At 41.6% G+C, this 13,719-nt stretch overlaps 1 protein-coding gene across 25 annotated transcripts in view; it reads right to left on the reverse strand.

Annotated features, from left to right (window-relative positions):
* Window positions 1-6,329: 6,329 nt before the first annotated feature.
* The window catches only part of DLG2 (discs large MAGUK scaffold protein 2), a 1,004,454-nt gene continuing 997,064 nt past the window's right edge, over window positions 6,330-13,719 (reverse strand). For all 25 annotated transcript variants that reach the window (XM_051779210.1, XM_051779204.1, XM_051779229.1 and 22 more), the window contains 2 exons: window positions 13,168-13,259; window positions 6,330-11,628 (listed from right to left, as the gene is read on the reverse strand). In XM_051779210.1, the coding sequence (XP_051635170.1) occupies window positions 11,522-11,628; window positions 13,168-13,259 (199 nt within the window). In that variant the 3' untranslated portion in view covers window positions 6,330-11,521. The remainder of the gene's footprint in view (window positions 11,629-13,167; window positions 13,260-13,719) is intronic.

Consider the following 13,719-nt stretch of genomic DNA (forward strand, 5'->3'; position numbering starts at 1 on the left):
ACCTGTGCACTCATGGAACAGCATGAAGTGATATGAAGTATGTGTTAGCGAAGGAGGTAGGTCTCGACATAGAGAAAGAGCAGACATGCTTAGCACACTGTCTTGGCCAAATTCCAGCATGGCTGTAATTTAATGTGTTAATATAGTGCCTGTAAAGCTTTACTTATGTGACATGGAGGCTGAATTATTTCCAAAGAACTTGCAGCCTTCCAACTCAAGAGTGCTAGGATAGGCCAAAATCAGGCAAGATGTGATGGCTCTTTTTCTCTTCTACAGTCCTCCAGTTTCTGTAAGATTGTCAGGTATTTGGATATATAACATGTAAGGATCTCACTGCTGTGCAGCTATTTGTTATCACCCCTGTATTCCTGGGGGCAACTGGTGCTGTCACCAAATGGCAAATGGTTGGGTCACTGCTTGTGGGGACAGCACACATTGCTTGCAAGTGCTGTGAACTGTATGTCCAGCTGCACCTGAGAGCATGTCAAGCCAAAGAGACTAGCAGATCCATTGCATAGAGAAGCCCACAAGCCAGGCACAAGCATCCCAGCTGCTGTGCAGAGGGAGCTGTAGATTCATAAGGGAAGCTTTGTAGCCTCTCCTAATCCCTAACTGGAGGGGGGTTCTGATTGCCTTGCCTGCTTACCCTGGTTGATTAACCAGCTCTACCCTGAGGTGCAAGCAAAATACAGAAGAATATTTCTTGCTCTTTGAGAAAGGCAGAAGAAGGAGAAGAAGAGTTCTTATTTATTATTTTTTTTTGATTCTACAGTTACTGTGGCTTTATTGTGTTTTTATTGAAACAAAAGGAAATACTGTCCTGAGAGAGTCAATGCTCCCTGTAAGGGGTTATAGCTCCTAGAATGATGGAATCATAGAATCATTAAGGTTAGAAAAAAACCTCTAAGATCATCAAGTCCAACCACTAGCCTAGCACCACCACGTTCACCACTAAATCATGTCCCTGAGCACATCTGCTCCTTTTTCCTGAACATTTCCAGGGATGGTGATTCCATCACTTCTCTAGGCAGCATTTTCCAGTGCCTTATGACCCTTTCAGTGAAGAAATTTTTTCTAATGTCCAATCTAAATCTCCCCTGGTACAACTTGAGACCATTTCGTCTTGTCCTATCCCTTATTACCCAGGAGGAGACCAATCCCCACTTCTCTACAAGCTTTTGATATCACTATGGACTGCTGGCTTCACAGCCCCCTTCCTCCCACTTTGCATATGGCCAAGCCATATCACCTGCTTCTTCTATTTGCCTTGCCTTAACATTCTCCTTTTACACCTTTTCTACCCCTGCTCAAAAAAAGATATTTCTTATGCCCTTTGTAATTAAATATCATTCTCCTGTAATTTTTTTGTTGTGTTTTGTTCCCTGCCTGCACTTCTTGCACCCCTGGCTCATAAATAGCAATAGAGGTTCTATAGTTTAAATTATTTCTTGCCTACATGGTCCTCACACAACAGAGATCATGCAGATAGTGGGTTAAGTGTGAGGTAGCATTATTACTTCGGCGCACCTTGGGCACACATCATATGGAGAACTCCCTATTCATACACCGAATGGGCAGCAAGTGTCACTGCAGGCAAATACAAATCTTTGGCTATGTTTCTACGGGAAGCTTGGGAAGACTGAGCTCTAGCTGCTATAAAGAGAATAAATTCCTAAACAACCTGTGCCTCCAGCACTTCAATGACAGAGGTCCAGCCAAGGTGGCAAACCCTCCATGAGATAGCACTGCCTGTGTGTGTATGCTTCCCTTTCCTCCCAAAAGCTTTCCAGCCAGGCTGGGCAATTCAGCTAGGCAATTATCACATTGAATCTCAAGACAACTATATAAATAATCTGTTATATGCATTTCTTGCCCTAGGCTGGGCTGTGGTAGGTACTGTCCAAGTACCTATGGGAGGGACTTTGAAGAGTTGTCCTGTAAAAGTTTACCATGTGATAGTGTTGGTGTCCAAATGTTGCAGAGTTTCTGGGCTCTGCACAGGAGATTTGTAGGCGGAATGTGGTTCTTGGAGTCCAGGGAGAGACATACAGCATTGCTGGCTCAGTACTTACAGCTGAACGCGTGCTGCAGAAGCTCTTCTGATGCTGAGACACTCAGACTGCTCAGGTCAGGGATTTGTGTCCCTGCATGCTCTGTCTGTGCACGTGTGTGTCTGTGCACATGGGGAAGAACAAGTCTGCAGCTATTCTGCAGAGCCAGTGGAGCTGACTTAAGGTGATGGTTTGGGACACGCGTATGGACGGCCTTTCAGAAAGCATTTGTGAGCAGTGAGATGATGCCTTGGCTGTGTGGGTCTCTGTCAGGCACTCACAGTTCTGTGGTGTCTTGATTTTTGTTTAAGGGAAGGCAGTTGATATATTTATGGCAGAAATTTGTGGTCACTGGGGATTGGTCCCCATGAGCAAAGGCTCAATTAAAAATCAGCTTCCTCTATAGGACTATGAATTACTGCTTTCCTGTCCTTAGTGTTTACTTTAGGTTTTTCAATGCACTGGAATTGATATTTGCCTTGTCTAACTTTATGCTTGCTCAGAGACCTGTTAGTCTCCGTCTGTAACTCTGCTGGTTAATGGAGTGAAGCAGGCACTAAATAATGTGAGACCTTCCCCCTCCTACACCTCTCCATTATCTCTGTCTGGGGCCCATGGCCTCACTTACGTACCTGCTACAGTTGACAAGATGAGCTCCCCTCTTCCACCACAAATCCAGCCACCTGAATAAGGCCTGATCCACTTGTCTCACATCCATACACTACCTGTTCCCCAAATCCAGCTACCCATAGACTAAGCTTAGGCAAACACTTTATCTTGTTTAATTGGAAATGGGCCTTTTGCCAGGTGCCTTGGAGTTGGGGATCAGAAGGGCTTTTCCCTGTTTAGCAGATACAGTCTTGAAGTAGTGTTTTCCTTCTTGTTTGGTATCTCTAAAATAGGATGGTGTGATGTCCATTGAAAAAAGAGGCTCTGGATACACTGCCTGTGAGATTATATTGTAAACTGATAAGTGTACTAACCTACAGCAAATGCCAGCCCTATTAAAGAAGGATTATATACAGGTAAGGAATTAAAAACTTAGTAAACATTTGCCTAATATTTTACAGGAGGTGCATTGTCATTACTGAGCAACTGACTCCCAGCAAATTGCATCCAGGCAAGCAGAGTACAGCCAATAAATACATCATCAGAGGAGGAAAAAGGGTGCTTTGGTGACTCCTGTATCCTGCAATGCCTGTTCAAGACCTTTATTGCAGACAAGCATTTTCCCCTGTACCCTTCAGATACATCCTGTGAATCATCAAGTCAACAGTATTCAAAACAATTTCTGTTAAAAAATAGAGAAAGAAATGGTGTTTGACGTAAGTTTGACACTCATGGTACTTAAACATGGTGATTGTGACAATTTTGCCCTGTGCTTTTATTTGAAGGTAATGAACAGCCCCTTGAACAGCTTTAAATGCAAATGGCACAGTGGCAACACCTTTTCCTGGGAAAAAGGGAGAAGGCAGCAAGAAGACCATAAAGGAAATGTTTCCTTGGAGTCTGGCATAAATTTTGCTCAGAACAGTCTGCTGAAGTAGGTAGGTCAGGCAGAGGTTTGGTGGTGCTACTGATTTGTTTGTGCTGCAGACTGCGACTTCGCGTGAGCTGTTAGGGCTGATTTTACTCCAGATTCCTACCATCTTCGTACTTATCTTACATGTTTAAAGTCCATGCCAGAGTTTTGCATTTTAAAGACATCTCCAAATTGCCATTTACAGCTGATGCCCTACTGTATTTCTGTATTTTACTGCAAGGAGAAGTCTTTGGCAGTGTCAGGGAGTCCCTATTGGAACAGAAGCCCTAAGAGGCTGCAGTGAAGGCTCTTTGTCCATACATTTCAGAGTAAGCCCTCAGGCTCGTTGTGTACCCTGAGACATTAGTTAATCAGTTGGTGTGGTGTAGGGGCCACCTGTGTATTGGCCTCCTACTGATGTTGTAACAGCCCTATTACTGTTGCAGTTATAATATATTAGACCTAATTCATTTTCCCTGGTTGCTACCTGCTTCTCCTTAGATCAAGCACTAATGAGCAGTTGACTGTAGTTAATGAGCTTCTGCAGCAAGTAATTCAATTTCTTCATTGACTAAAATTACTTTTTTCTTCTGGGCACCATGCTCTGTCTCCCTGGGATATTTGGCTCCCCAGTATGTCAGGGAAGATCCATCTCCACCACCAAGAGACTGCAGCAGTGGGTACTGTACAGTCCTCCTCCACCAATCAGGGCAGCTGTGCTTTTGTCCACAGCTTTCCACACTGGTCTATAGATTAGTTCAGCTGTGTCTCTTTTACTGGTGACGTGTCCAGCCAACCAAGCCAAGCAGTCCATTCTCTGCAGCTGTGGTGTCACCTTCCTTGCAGCAATTTGCTTTGTAATGGTGCTTTTGGTGAGTCTTGCTCTGGTAGGGCTATTATGGTAGTTCTTCCTGTGTTGTCTGAGATCATGGAATCATGGAATGGTTTGGGTTGGAAGGGACCTTAAATATCATCCAGTTCCAACCCCCTGCCATGGGCAGGGACACCTTCCACTAGACCAGGTTGCTCAGAGCCCCATCTAACCTGGCCTTGAATACTTCCAGAAATGGGATTTTTGATAATAAATATTGTTGTGTGGGTTGCTGGTGGGGAAGAGGATCTGCTATGTGCTCAGATATTTAAGAACCGTATTACCATTTTCCTGCTCTCTCACGGGTGCTTTAGCAACCCTGGTGTCATTGCCTTGCTTTGTGCCACCTGTAAAGTGCTACAATTATAGTGAAATGAATAACTTGCTTATGCCAGATAGACACCTAAATTCTTCTGTGAAATCTAAATCTAAATCTCTGTGAAATGACTTCCTTAAGATGGATTAGGCACTTGGAGGTATCTGTACATAGAAGTACTGCTCACCTACCTTGTAGCTCTGGTCCCAGATAATTCTGCAATCTGGGACATAGTGTCTTTCAAGCCGTGGGTTGTGATTGGACAACTGAGTCCAGATAATGGGTTTGCTGTGTGAAGAGACCATTAAATGGCAGTGGGACAAATGAGAGAAGGTGACCATTCAGGACATAGTCCATGCCTAGCCAAGGCAACAGGCTGGAAAGGTTTGCCACCACTGCCTGAATTGATCGTCACAGCATGTTTAGCTTTCTGCAATTTTAAGTATTTCCTGTCTCCAGTGCATTTTATAAAGATCATTTTCTAAGTTTCTCTTGCTTTTGCAGAATATAGTCTGGGGAATTGGCCTAGAGAGAGAATGAGAAGAAAGTACTTTAATAAGAGACCCTGCTCTGTAATGATGAGTCCACCTACAGACTGCTTTTTAAGTGCTGCTCAGGAAAGCAACTTTACATAGTTGCTAAGGTTGCTTGACCAGTAACTTACTGATATGAAAAATCTCTCAGAAAACAGACTGACATCTCAAAAATAACTTTCTAACTTTTTTTTCCCCCTAAGTTTTGCTCATCTGTATTTTAGTGTCAACTGTTTGGATTCTCTCCCTCTTCTGAATCTATTGGAGAAATCTAAAGCATCACAATGAATGTTTAGATGATTAACCATCCTTATGATTATGCAGCTAAAACTCTTGTGGACAGAGTTTTTCTCCCTGTAGTGTCAGTTTTGGCTCCCAGAGCCATATGGAGGCTCCATAGTCCTCTGCAGACTGAACATAGCACCGTCTGTGTGTCAAAAGCAGTGTCCCTGTCATGTTCACGTCTCTGCTGGGGACTGACAATGCTCACATGGCCTCCCTGGAGCCCACAAGCCATCTGCAAAGTAATTTCTGGAATTGTCAAACCCCAGCTCAAGGTTCTTGAGCTGTTGGGATCCTGTAGCACAACTGAGTTTACGCTCCACTAAGCTGCTCACAAGCATGTAATTATTACAGTCCTTATCCCCATGGGCTGTGCAGTGATGTCGTAAACATAGAACAGTGATTTAATTATGAAAAAAATTCTGATAATTATTCACTAAGATGCTGATGATACCCAATGCACAGCAGAAGTGTGGTAAGGAGAAAGTGGTTGTACTTCACCAGAGTGAATCTTCTTGGTGGCAAATTCCACACCAATGTGAAGTCAGAAGGAAAAAAAAGTACTGCAAGAAAGAAAAAAGTTACCATATTTTCAGTAATTTTTGAAACCACCATCCTAATTCCAGACTTGTGTCTGTCTTGTATGATAGATCTCATAGTGTCTCAAGACATAGTAAAAGCATAATATTTCTCTTTTACTATTCTACTTCAAGGAAAAAAGACAAATTATGCCTTGTGAAGAATCCATTTGCTATAAAGTGTAAAAATGCTTTAATATTAATATTTTATAATAAAATTCATGACATATTTATAAACACTCTATCAAGCATTTACAACTGAACCACAGCTGAGAGCTTGGACCGGAATAAATAAGCAAGGACACAGCTAGTATGAAATATACAGCTCAGTTTTTATAATTGTGTGTGCTTTATTCTTTACACAAATGGAATGGATGCACAGAGTATTTACATATAACAGGAGTGTAAGCTGGACAGGGTGTTTTGTAAACTCCAGTTCAGATTCTGAGTACCCCACACTACAGCTAGACTGAGAAACATCCTGCTAAAGAGATGCGCGCTGGCCAGCGTGCCAGATAGAGCAGCTTGGTGAGTACAGGCTGCTACACTCAGAAATTCAAACTGGCCAATTCAAATTTAGGAGCACAAATCCAGAAATTAAAAGGTTGCTATCCCACTAAGAGCCAACAGTGTTGCCTTTTCTCCTTTTTTTTTTTTTCCTTTTTTTAATGCTTTTTTTCCCCCAAAAAAATCTTGCCTGGGATGCTGGCTACCACTCGTGCCCAGAAACACTGTTACATCAGGGAAAGTTGCCTGGGTCATAGGTCAGGGCTGTAAGCTGCTAATGTGGTATGAGAGATGATGGATCATCTCTCATGCTCTTCACCTTAAAGACGGAGTCTCAAAAGGGCCAGTGAGGTGGTGGTTCCTATTGCTCTTGGTAAGATGTCAGTGGGGCTGCAGCATTCTGCAAATCCTTCTGCATGGGCTTTTTGTTCAGCAATTTCACAGCACCTACCTCAAAAGGATCTTGGTCCACGACTTGGCCCTTTGGGTGCTACAGTAAAATAAGCAGTAAATAATGAGGAAAGTGATGAGCTGCTGTTTAATCAGGTGGCCTTGGTGTTTTACAGTAATGCTAAAAAAAAAATCAGTGTAATGAGGAGGATAGCTGTTTAACCTCAGGTGGTATAAATGGGATGGACTCCACTGAAATTAGAGGAGTGACTGTGATTTACACCAGCTGCTGCAGGCTAGCTATATCCTGTATAGATTTTAGATATTATTTGCTGCTAGCTTTGATGTTGATTTGTGCCCAAGAATGGGAGCCTTTTTTTTTATAATATAATGATGACCTCATTTTTATTTCTGAACTAATTGACAAGATGTCTGATTTTTAATGGAATAGGAAAAAAAGTTTATTTCACCAAGGCTTGGCTTGAGCACTTGAATGCAGTACACAGAGAACTGCATACATAACATGGCAGACAGAATATTCAAGAGGGAAAATACTGAGATTAAAAGCTGTGAAGGATAAAAGACCACTTTCTGTGAACACAGCAGATATTATGGCTTTAAAACTGCAGCTGAAAAAGAAGCTTGAGACTTTTTTCATGAACTCTATTTTTCCTACAAATATCCTCCTGTGTTGTCACTCACTGAGCCCTCTGGTCAGGTATACAATTTGAAAAAAAAATAAGAAAAGAAAAAAATTAATAAAATTTGACTGAGCAAGTAACAGTGAAGGAGTAATACCAAAAATTTCTCTGTAGAAAATTAATGTAAATAGGTAGGGGGATGTTGTATACCTAGGACACTGTTGCTGGCTCCTAGTGGTTATTCGCTCAGGTTCCACACTACTCTCCAGGATGAGGATTTGACATTTCAGTGCAATGGAGAGATTTTTATCCTTGATTTTCACAGGTTCCTAGGACCCTATCCACACCAGAGCATCAAACCATGCTAGCTACAAACACAATTACATCACAGAATATTGATCTAGAAACAGCCTTAACTACCAAAGAAATTACAAAGCGCTAGCATGGACAGGGCACCTCTGCAGGAAGGGGGATTAAGCAAGAAAGAGGCTCTTTCACTGGTTGATGCTCAGACCCTAAGACCAGTGAAGAGTGCTGTTTCGCTGAGCCCTGTTAGCAAGCTCTCAATGAGTCAGTGCATGGAAGATTTTTTTTTTTTTTTTGTGGCAAGGAAAAATAATTAGGTTGTAATATTGCACATCTGCAAAAAGCTAGCAAGATGTCATCATGATCATTCATGGGTGGACAAAAAGCGGTGATAATTTTGATTCTGCTGGGACCCTATGGTGCTACACACTGTGCCAGAACATGAGATATAGCACCAGGGGTGTGATCTGGCACTTTTCCTAAAGGGTCCAGCATCTGCATTTGTCTCATATTTAGACACTCCTAAGTCTTTTACATGGACAGAAAGGGAATTTGATTATGCTAAGCTGTGTTAGCACCAATATGGACTCAGGTGCCAATTGCTATGGGTTGTGAGTTTGGACTTTTTTTTTTTTTTTTGCACCAGATGTAATTTTGCATGAGTCTTATGTTTCTCTTCCTCCTCCCACTACCACCCAGTATGATCTGAACAGCTGCAATGCAAAAATGGACTGCAGCTCTGCGGATGCTGAAACATGGAACGCAAAACGTCAACGCACAAAACAAATGGGAGTACAAGTCCTAAGGGAAATAAGACCTCTCACTGCTTCTCGTGACAATTTGTTTTTAAATATATGTTTTATTTAAAAAAAAAAAAAGAAGTGCAATGTCAACTCTAAATTGGAAGCACGAACAACAGACAGGGAAAAATAAATAATGTTACTACAGTAACCAAGGACTGATGGAAAAATTGATTGTACTCAGCCGTAGTGTTACTGTTCACCTTAAAGCACAGCACATGACAAAGCAAAACAGTTACTAGTAGGATAGTACCATAAAAGGCTGCATGCTGAACTAAGAAACAAAGAAGCAGATGTGATTGATTGCTTAAAACAGAGCTGAAAATTAGAATGAAGTTCCTGCTTTAGGATACTTGGTTTTTCAGGTCTGGTGGGCTATTTCCCAACCTGGGGCAATAGTACTTTGCCAGCATGGAAAAATTCATGGCTTCCAAAGATCTGGGGTCACTCTGTGGATTTCTGCAGAATTATCCAAAATCAAAGCATTCATTAACTTATATTTTGTAAAAAAAAAAAAAAAAAAAATGTTTCTAGCCCTTCTGATTACAAAGCTCTTCTGGAGACTTAACTGAAACCCTTGTTTAGAAATCTGCGCTGACCAGGCAAGAAAAATAGTAGTTAAAGAAGTGTGAACTTCTCAAAGTTACCATAGTTGGGCAGTAAGCTTAGGAGGCCCCCTCAGGGCCACTAAAATGCCCGTATTTTTAACCCTGTCACTGCTGGTGGCTTTTGCAAACATCCAGCTCGTCACGCTGTCTGCGGAAGTTGGCTGGGTATACCTGTCAGCTCGACAGGGTGTAGAAATGTAAGCTTCAAATAGACAAGTAACAGAGGAGTCTATTTAGCATTTGCCCTTAAAACTGTAGCCACCAGCTATAGGCATTGCACTCCTGCAGTGCAGCAGGCAGGAGTGTGGGTTTTACAGAGAACATGGTCCAGCAGCAGCAAAGGCAATTCAGTTTACTGTCATAGCATTTTTGCAGTTGTCCCCTTGTGAGTCAGAGTGAAGAATGGCATCAGTATACAGAGGAAGGGCAGTGTGAAACAAGAAAGAAATATCTCCTTCTCCTTTTCCATGCACCCCAAACTGCAATTCCACAGACTTTCCCCAAATCCCTCACAAACTCCATTGCCTCAGTTTTTGCTTTTAAGACCCTTGTTGACTGTGAAATGAATGAAGATATAGGTTAGTTGGTGACCTGCCTGCAAAGAGAGGAAAGATCAAATACTTTTGTTATTTCCTTGAAAGAAACAGGAAGAATCATAAAACATTTGGGGGCGAAGGGTGCCTCCCTCCCAAGAGAGACATTATTAACCAAATTTGAGCATTGACATTTTGCTTCTGAATAGTTGCCCATTTCAATTTAAAGATGCATTATCCTTTTGTGTTCAGAAAAGTCCTACAGGGCAGTCAGTTAAAGAGATCTTTCCACAGGAGTTCATCATGATTAAATAGAGGCAAGGAAGAGGATTAAATTGAAGGAAAAACAAAATGACAACTACAATTTAAGGAATTATCTTGCTCATAATTAACAATAGAGAATCTGTTATGGAAAAGGGATAATGCAACTTGATGATCCTCTTTACATTTTACAGTCGCACAAGGGTGTAAATATTTAATCTTTCAATTAATTAATCTTTACAAAATATCTTCACAAAAACATTTTTACCTATAGAAATTAGTTTCTATACATCAATATATTTTTATTTTTATAAATTATTCCATCTTTAAGTGCCTTCTATCAATATAAATGATAAAATAGACAATCAAAAATTTTAAAGCTTTTCCCAGTTGTACCCCTCCTTGTCAACATAGGTGCTGTGAATCCTCATATGTGTGTGTCCACATGGGAATGTATTTGTGTGCACGTGTGTGTGATGTGAAATGCTTCCATCCTCTCCCACACCCAAACATCATTAAAATAAACCATATTGTTATTAGTTTCTGATGTAATAGTGTTTTCAAAGGGGAAAAAAGAAATGCTTGACTTGGTTTCAGAAATCAAAAGATGTGCATAGTTACCAAAGTCGAGGTGTACCAACTACAAATATGCAATGACAAGCTTAGAATAGGACCCACCTCCCAGTCAAGTCACAGAGAGTCCTAACAGTGACCTCAGTAAGAAGTGGACCAAGTACTCTGAGCTTGATTTTGCAAGGTGCGTGTGGCCCTGATCTAGCAAAATTCTTAAGCCTGTGCTTAGCTTTGAGCACATGAATAGTCCTACTGGAATTGATGGAACTGAACAGAGAGGGAAGGATCGCAAGTGCCTCCAAGTCAATAGGCTACTCATGTGTAGGAATTGGGGTCGAGTGCTGAGCGCCTTGCAGGATCAAGCCCTATATGAGGTTCAAGAGCTGGGAACTTCTCTTTAAAGCAATCAAAACACTGAGCTCAGCCATCAAAATCGATCGAAATGTCCGCATGGGCACAGGAGGTGGCTAGCTCCCCTTGACAGAGGGTCTCTGTGTCAAAAGTTTATACCTACAACTGGTGCTCTGAGCACACAACAGATTTGCTTTATATGGTAGAAGTCTTTTTGTTCCTACCCTTTGACCCATCAGTGTCCTTCATGGCTTCAAACACTTTGTGTTGTACATTCATCAAAATTCACATTGACTGCAAAGAACATAAATGCAACAAAAACAGGAAAGCCTCCAAATAGTATATTATAGTTTTCTTCTAAATATTCTCCCGTCGTAATCAGAGGTGCAGTGGCTAATTTATAATTTTTCCTTTGAAGGAATCCAGATGAAAGGCCCAGATTGTTCTTCAATTACAAGTTTGCATTGATTATATATATCTTCTAAGCTATCTCCTTGGACAATAGCTGCAGTAGAGAAAACATATCAATACTTCTTTTAATTGATAGATACAGCATCCAGTGTCAGCAGATTTTCAGCACATTCATAGATACTGACAGAATGAGAAGGAACTGGCATACTGGGATGTTGATTATGGAAAAGTCATACCCCTGCAAAAGGCAACTAAGTTCAAACCAATGGCACCTGCCCATGACAGAGACCCATCCCACTGCTTGTACTGGGAAGACTGAGCCAGGTTAATTCAGAGAACTAGCAGTTCTGTCCTAGGGCAGGGCAGCGTGGTAGCTTCCCACTGTTGTAAGTCAAGACTTACATTTCAATTGATTTAGAAGCTACTAATGGTTATCCACAAATACCAGTCCCCTGAGGAGGAGCTTTCTAAATCTGCTCAAAGGAAATGCAGGTCTTAAGAGAGCAGGTCCTAAACCTTGCTTTTTTTCAGGTCAGGGAGAAGGTGCCCTTCTCTTTCCCTCCTATGATCCATAGCTTGAGCTCTTGTCTTGAACTAGTGAGGATTTCTCTGATCTGTACAAATGCAATTATGCAACATTTTTTCTGACTTCATTAAAAGGGATGGAATCAAATTCATAGAATCATAGAATTGTGAAAGTTGGAAAAGACATTTAAGATCATTGAACACAACTGTCAACCTAGCAACCCACCATGATGTTCACCACTAAACCATGTCCTCAAATGCCATAGTCACATGCTTTTTAAACACCAGGGATGGTCACTCCACCACTTCCCTGGACAGTCTTTTCTGAAGTTTTACAACCTTTCCTGCGATTTTTTTTTTTCTAATAGGTAATCTAAACCTCCTCTGGTACAACTTGAGGCCATTTCCTCACCCTTGTCACTTGTTATCTGGGAGAAGCCGATGCCCTGGGTACAACCTTCTTTCAAGTAGTTGTAGAGAGTGAGAAGGTCTTTTCTCCAGGCTAAACACCCCCAGCTCTGTCAGCCACTCTTCATCAGACTTGTGCTCCAGACTCTTCACCAACTCCACTGCCTTCTCTGGACATGCTCCAGGACCTCAATGTCTTTCTTACAGTGAGGGACCCAAAACTGAACACAGGATTCAAGGTGCAGCCTCACCAGTGCCCAGTATAGGAGAATGATGACTGCCCTGGTCCTGCTCGCCACAGTATTGCTCATACAGGCCCTTGGCCATCTTGGCCACCTGGGCACACTGCTGACTCAGCACTCCTTGGTCCTTTTCTTCTGGGCAGCTTTCCAGAAACTCTGCCCCAAGCCTGTAGTGAGGCATGGGGCTGTTGTGACCCAAGTGCAGGACACAGCATTTCACCTTCTCAAACATCATACAATTGGCCTTGGCATAGATATTCCTTTAGGACATCAAACCTTTGAGAAGTTGAATGCCTCAACTGCTCTAGAATTTCAAGGAGACAGTAGTCTCAAACCAGAAGTCCTTACTCTGGGCACACTACACTGATAGGTACTCTAGCCCAGAGACAGACCTGATCAAGTTGTTTTGCAATAAAAGACTATATCTTGGGGAAAAAATGGCATTAATAAAAACATACCTGTGAAATATTCTCCAAATTCTTGTTCTAATTTAATTGCTCGATCATAGGTTTTCTTCGCTTGCTCCTCTGTAAGACGTTTATTCATTTCCCTAGAAACACAAAGGAAGTAATAAAAAAATTTGGATTCTTGACAGAACAGCTTTCCAAAAGACATGTTCAACTGAATCACAGATGGATTGAGATTGATACAAGTCAAACAGTAAAATTCTTCCATCATTTCAGAGACAGTTTCGTGTTTTCAATTTAATTTCATTCTTATGTAGCACAAAACTACTTTTTCAAACTACTTTCCATTTCATATTTCTCCAGTAAATTTTTGTCTTGAGTTCAATACTTTACATTGCCAAACAAAATATAAGGCCTGAATCTGGTAGCTACTAACTGAGATAGACTTGAGACATCAGGAACCTATAGGTAAGTTTGGTATCCAGCACATCCAGGAGTCTGAACACTCAGTACTTCTGCCTCCAGAGCTGAAGCCCCTTCAGAAACTTCTCTATCTCCCACATCCAGCTGGCTGCCACAGCTGAATAATGTTGTACAGACTGC

The sequence above is a fragment of the Manacus candei genome, unplaced genomic scaffold (assembly GCF_025592945.1).
Source record: "Manacus candei isolate 608988 ecotype Guabito, Panama unplaced genomic scaffold, ASM2559294v1 h1tg000014l, whole genome shotgun sequence".
Taxonomy (NCBI): Eukaryota; Metazoa; Chordata; class Aves; order Passeriformes; family Pipridae; genus Manacus; species Manacus candei.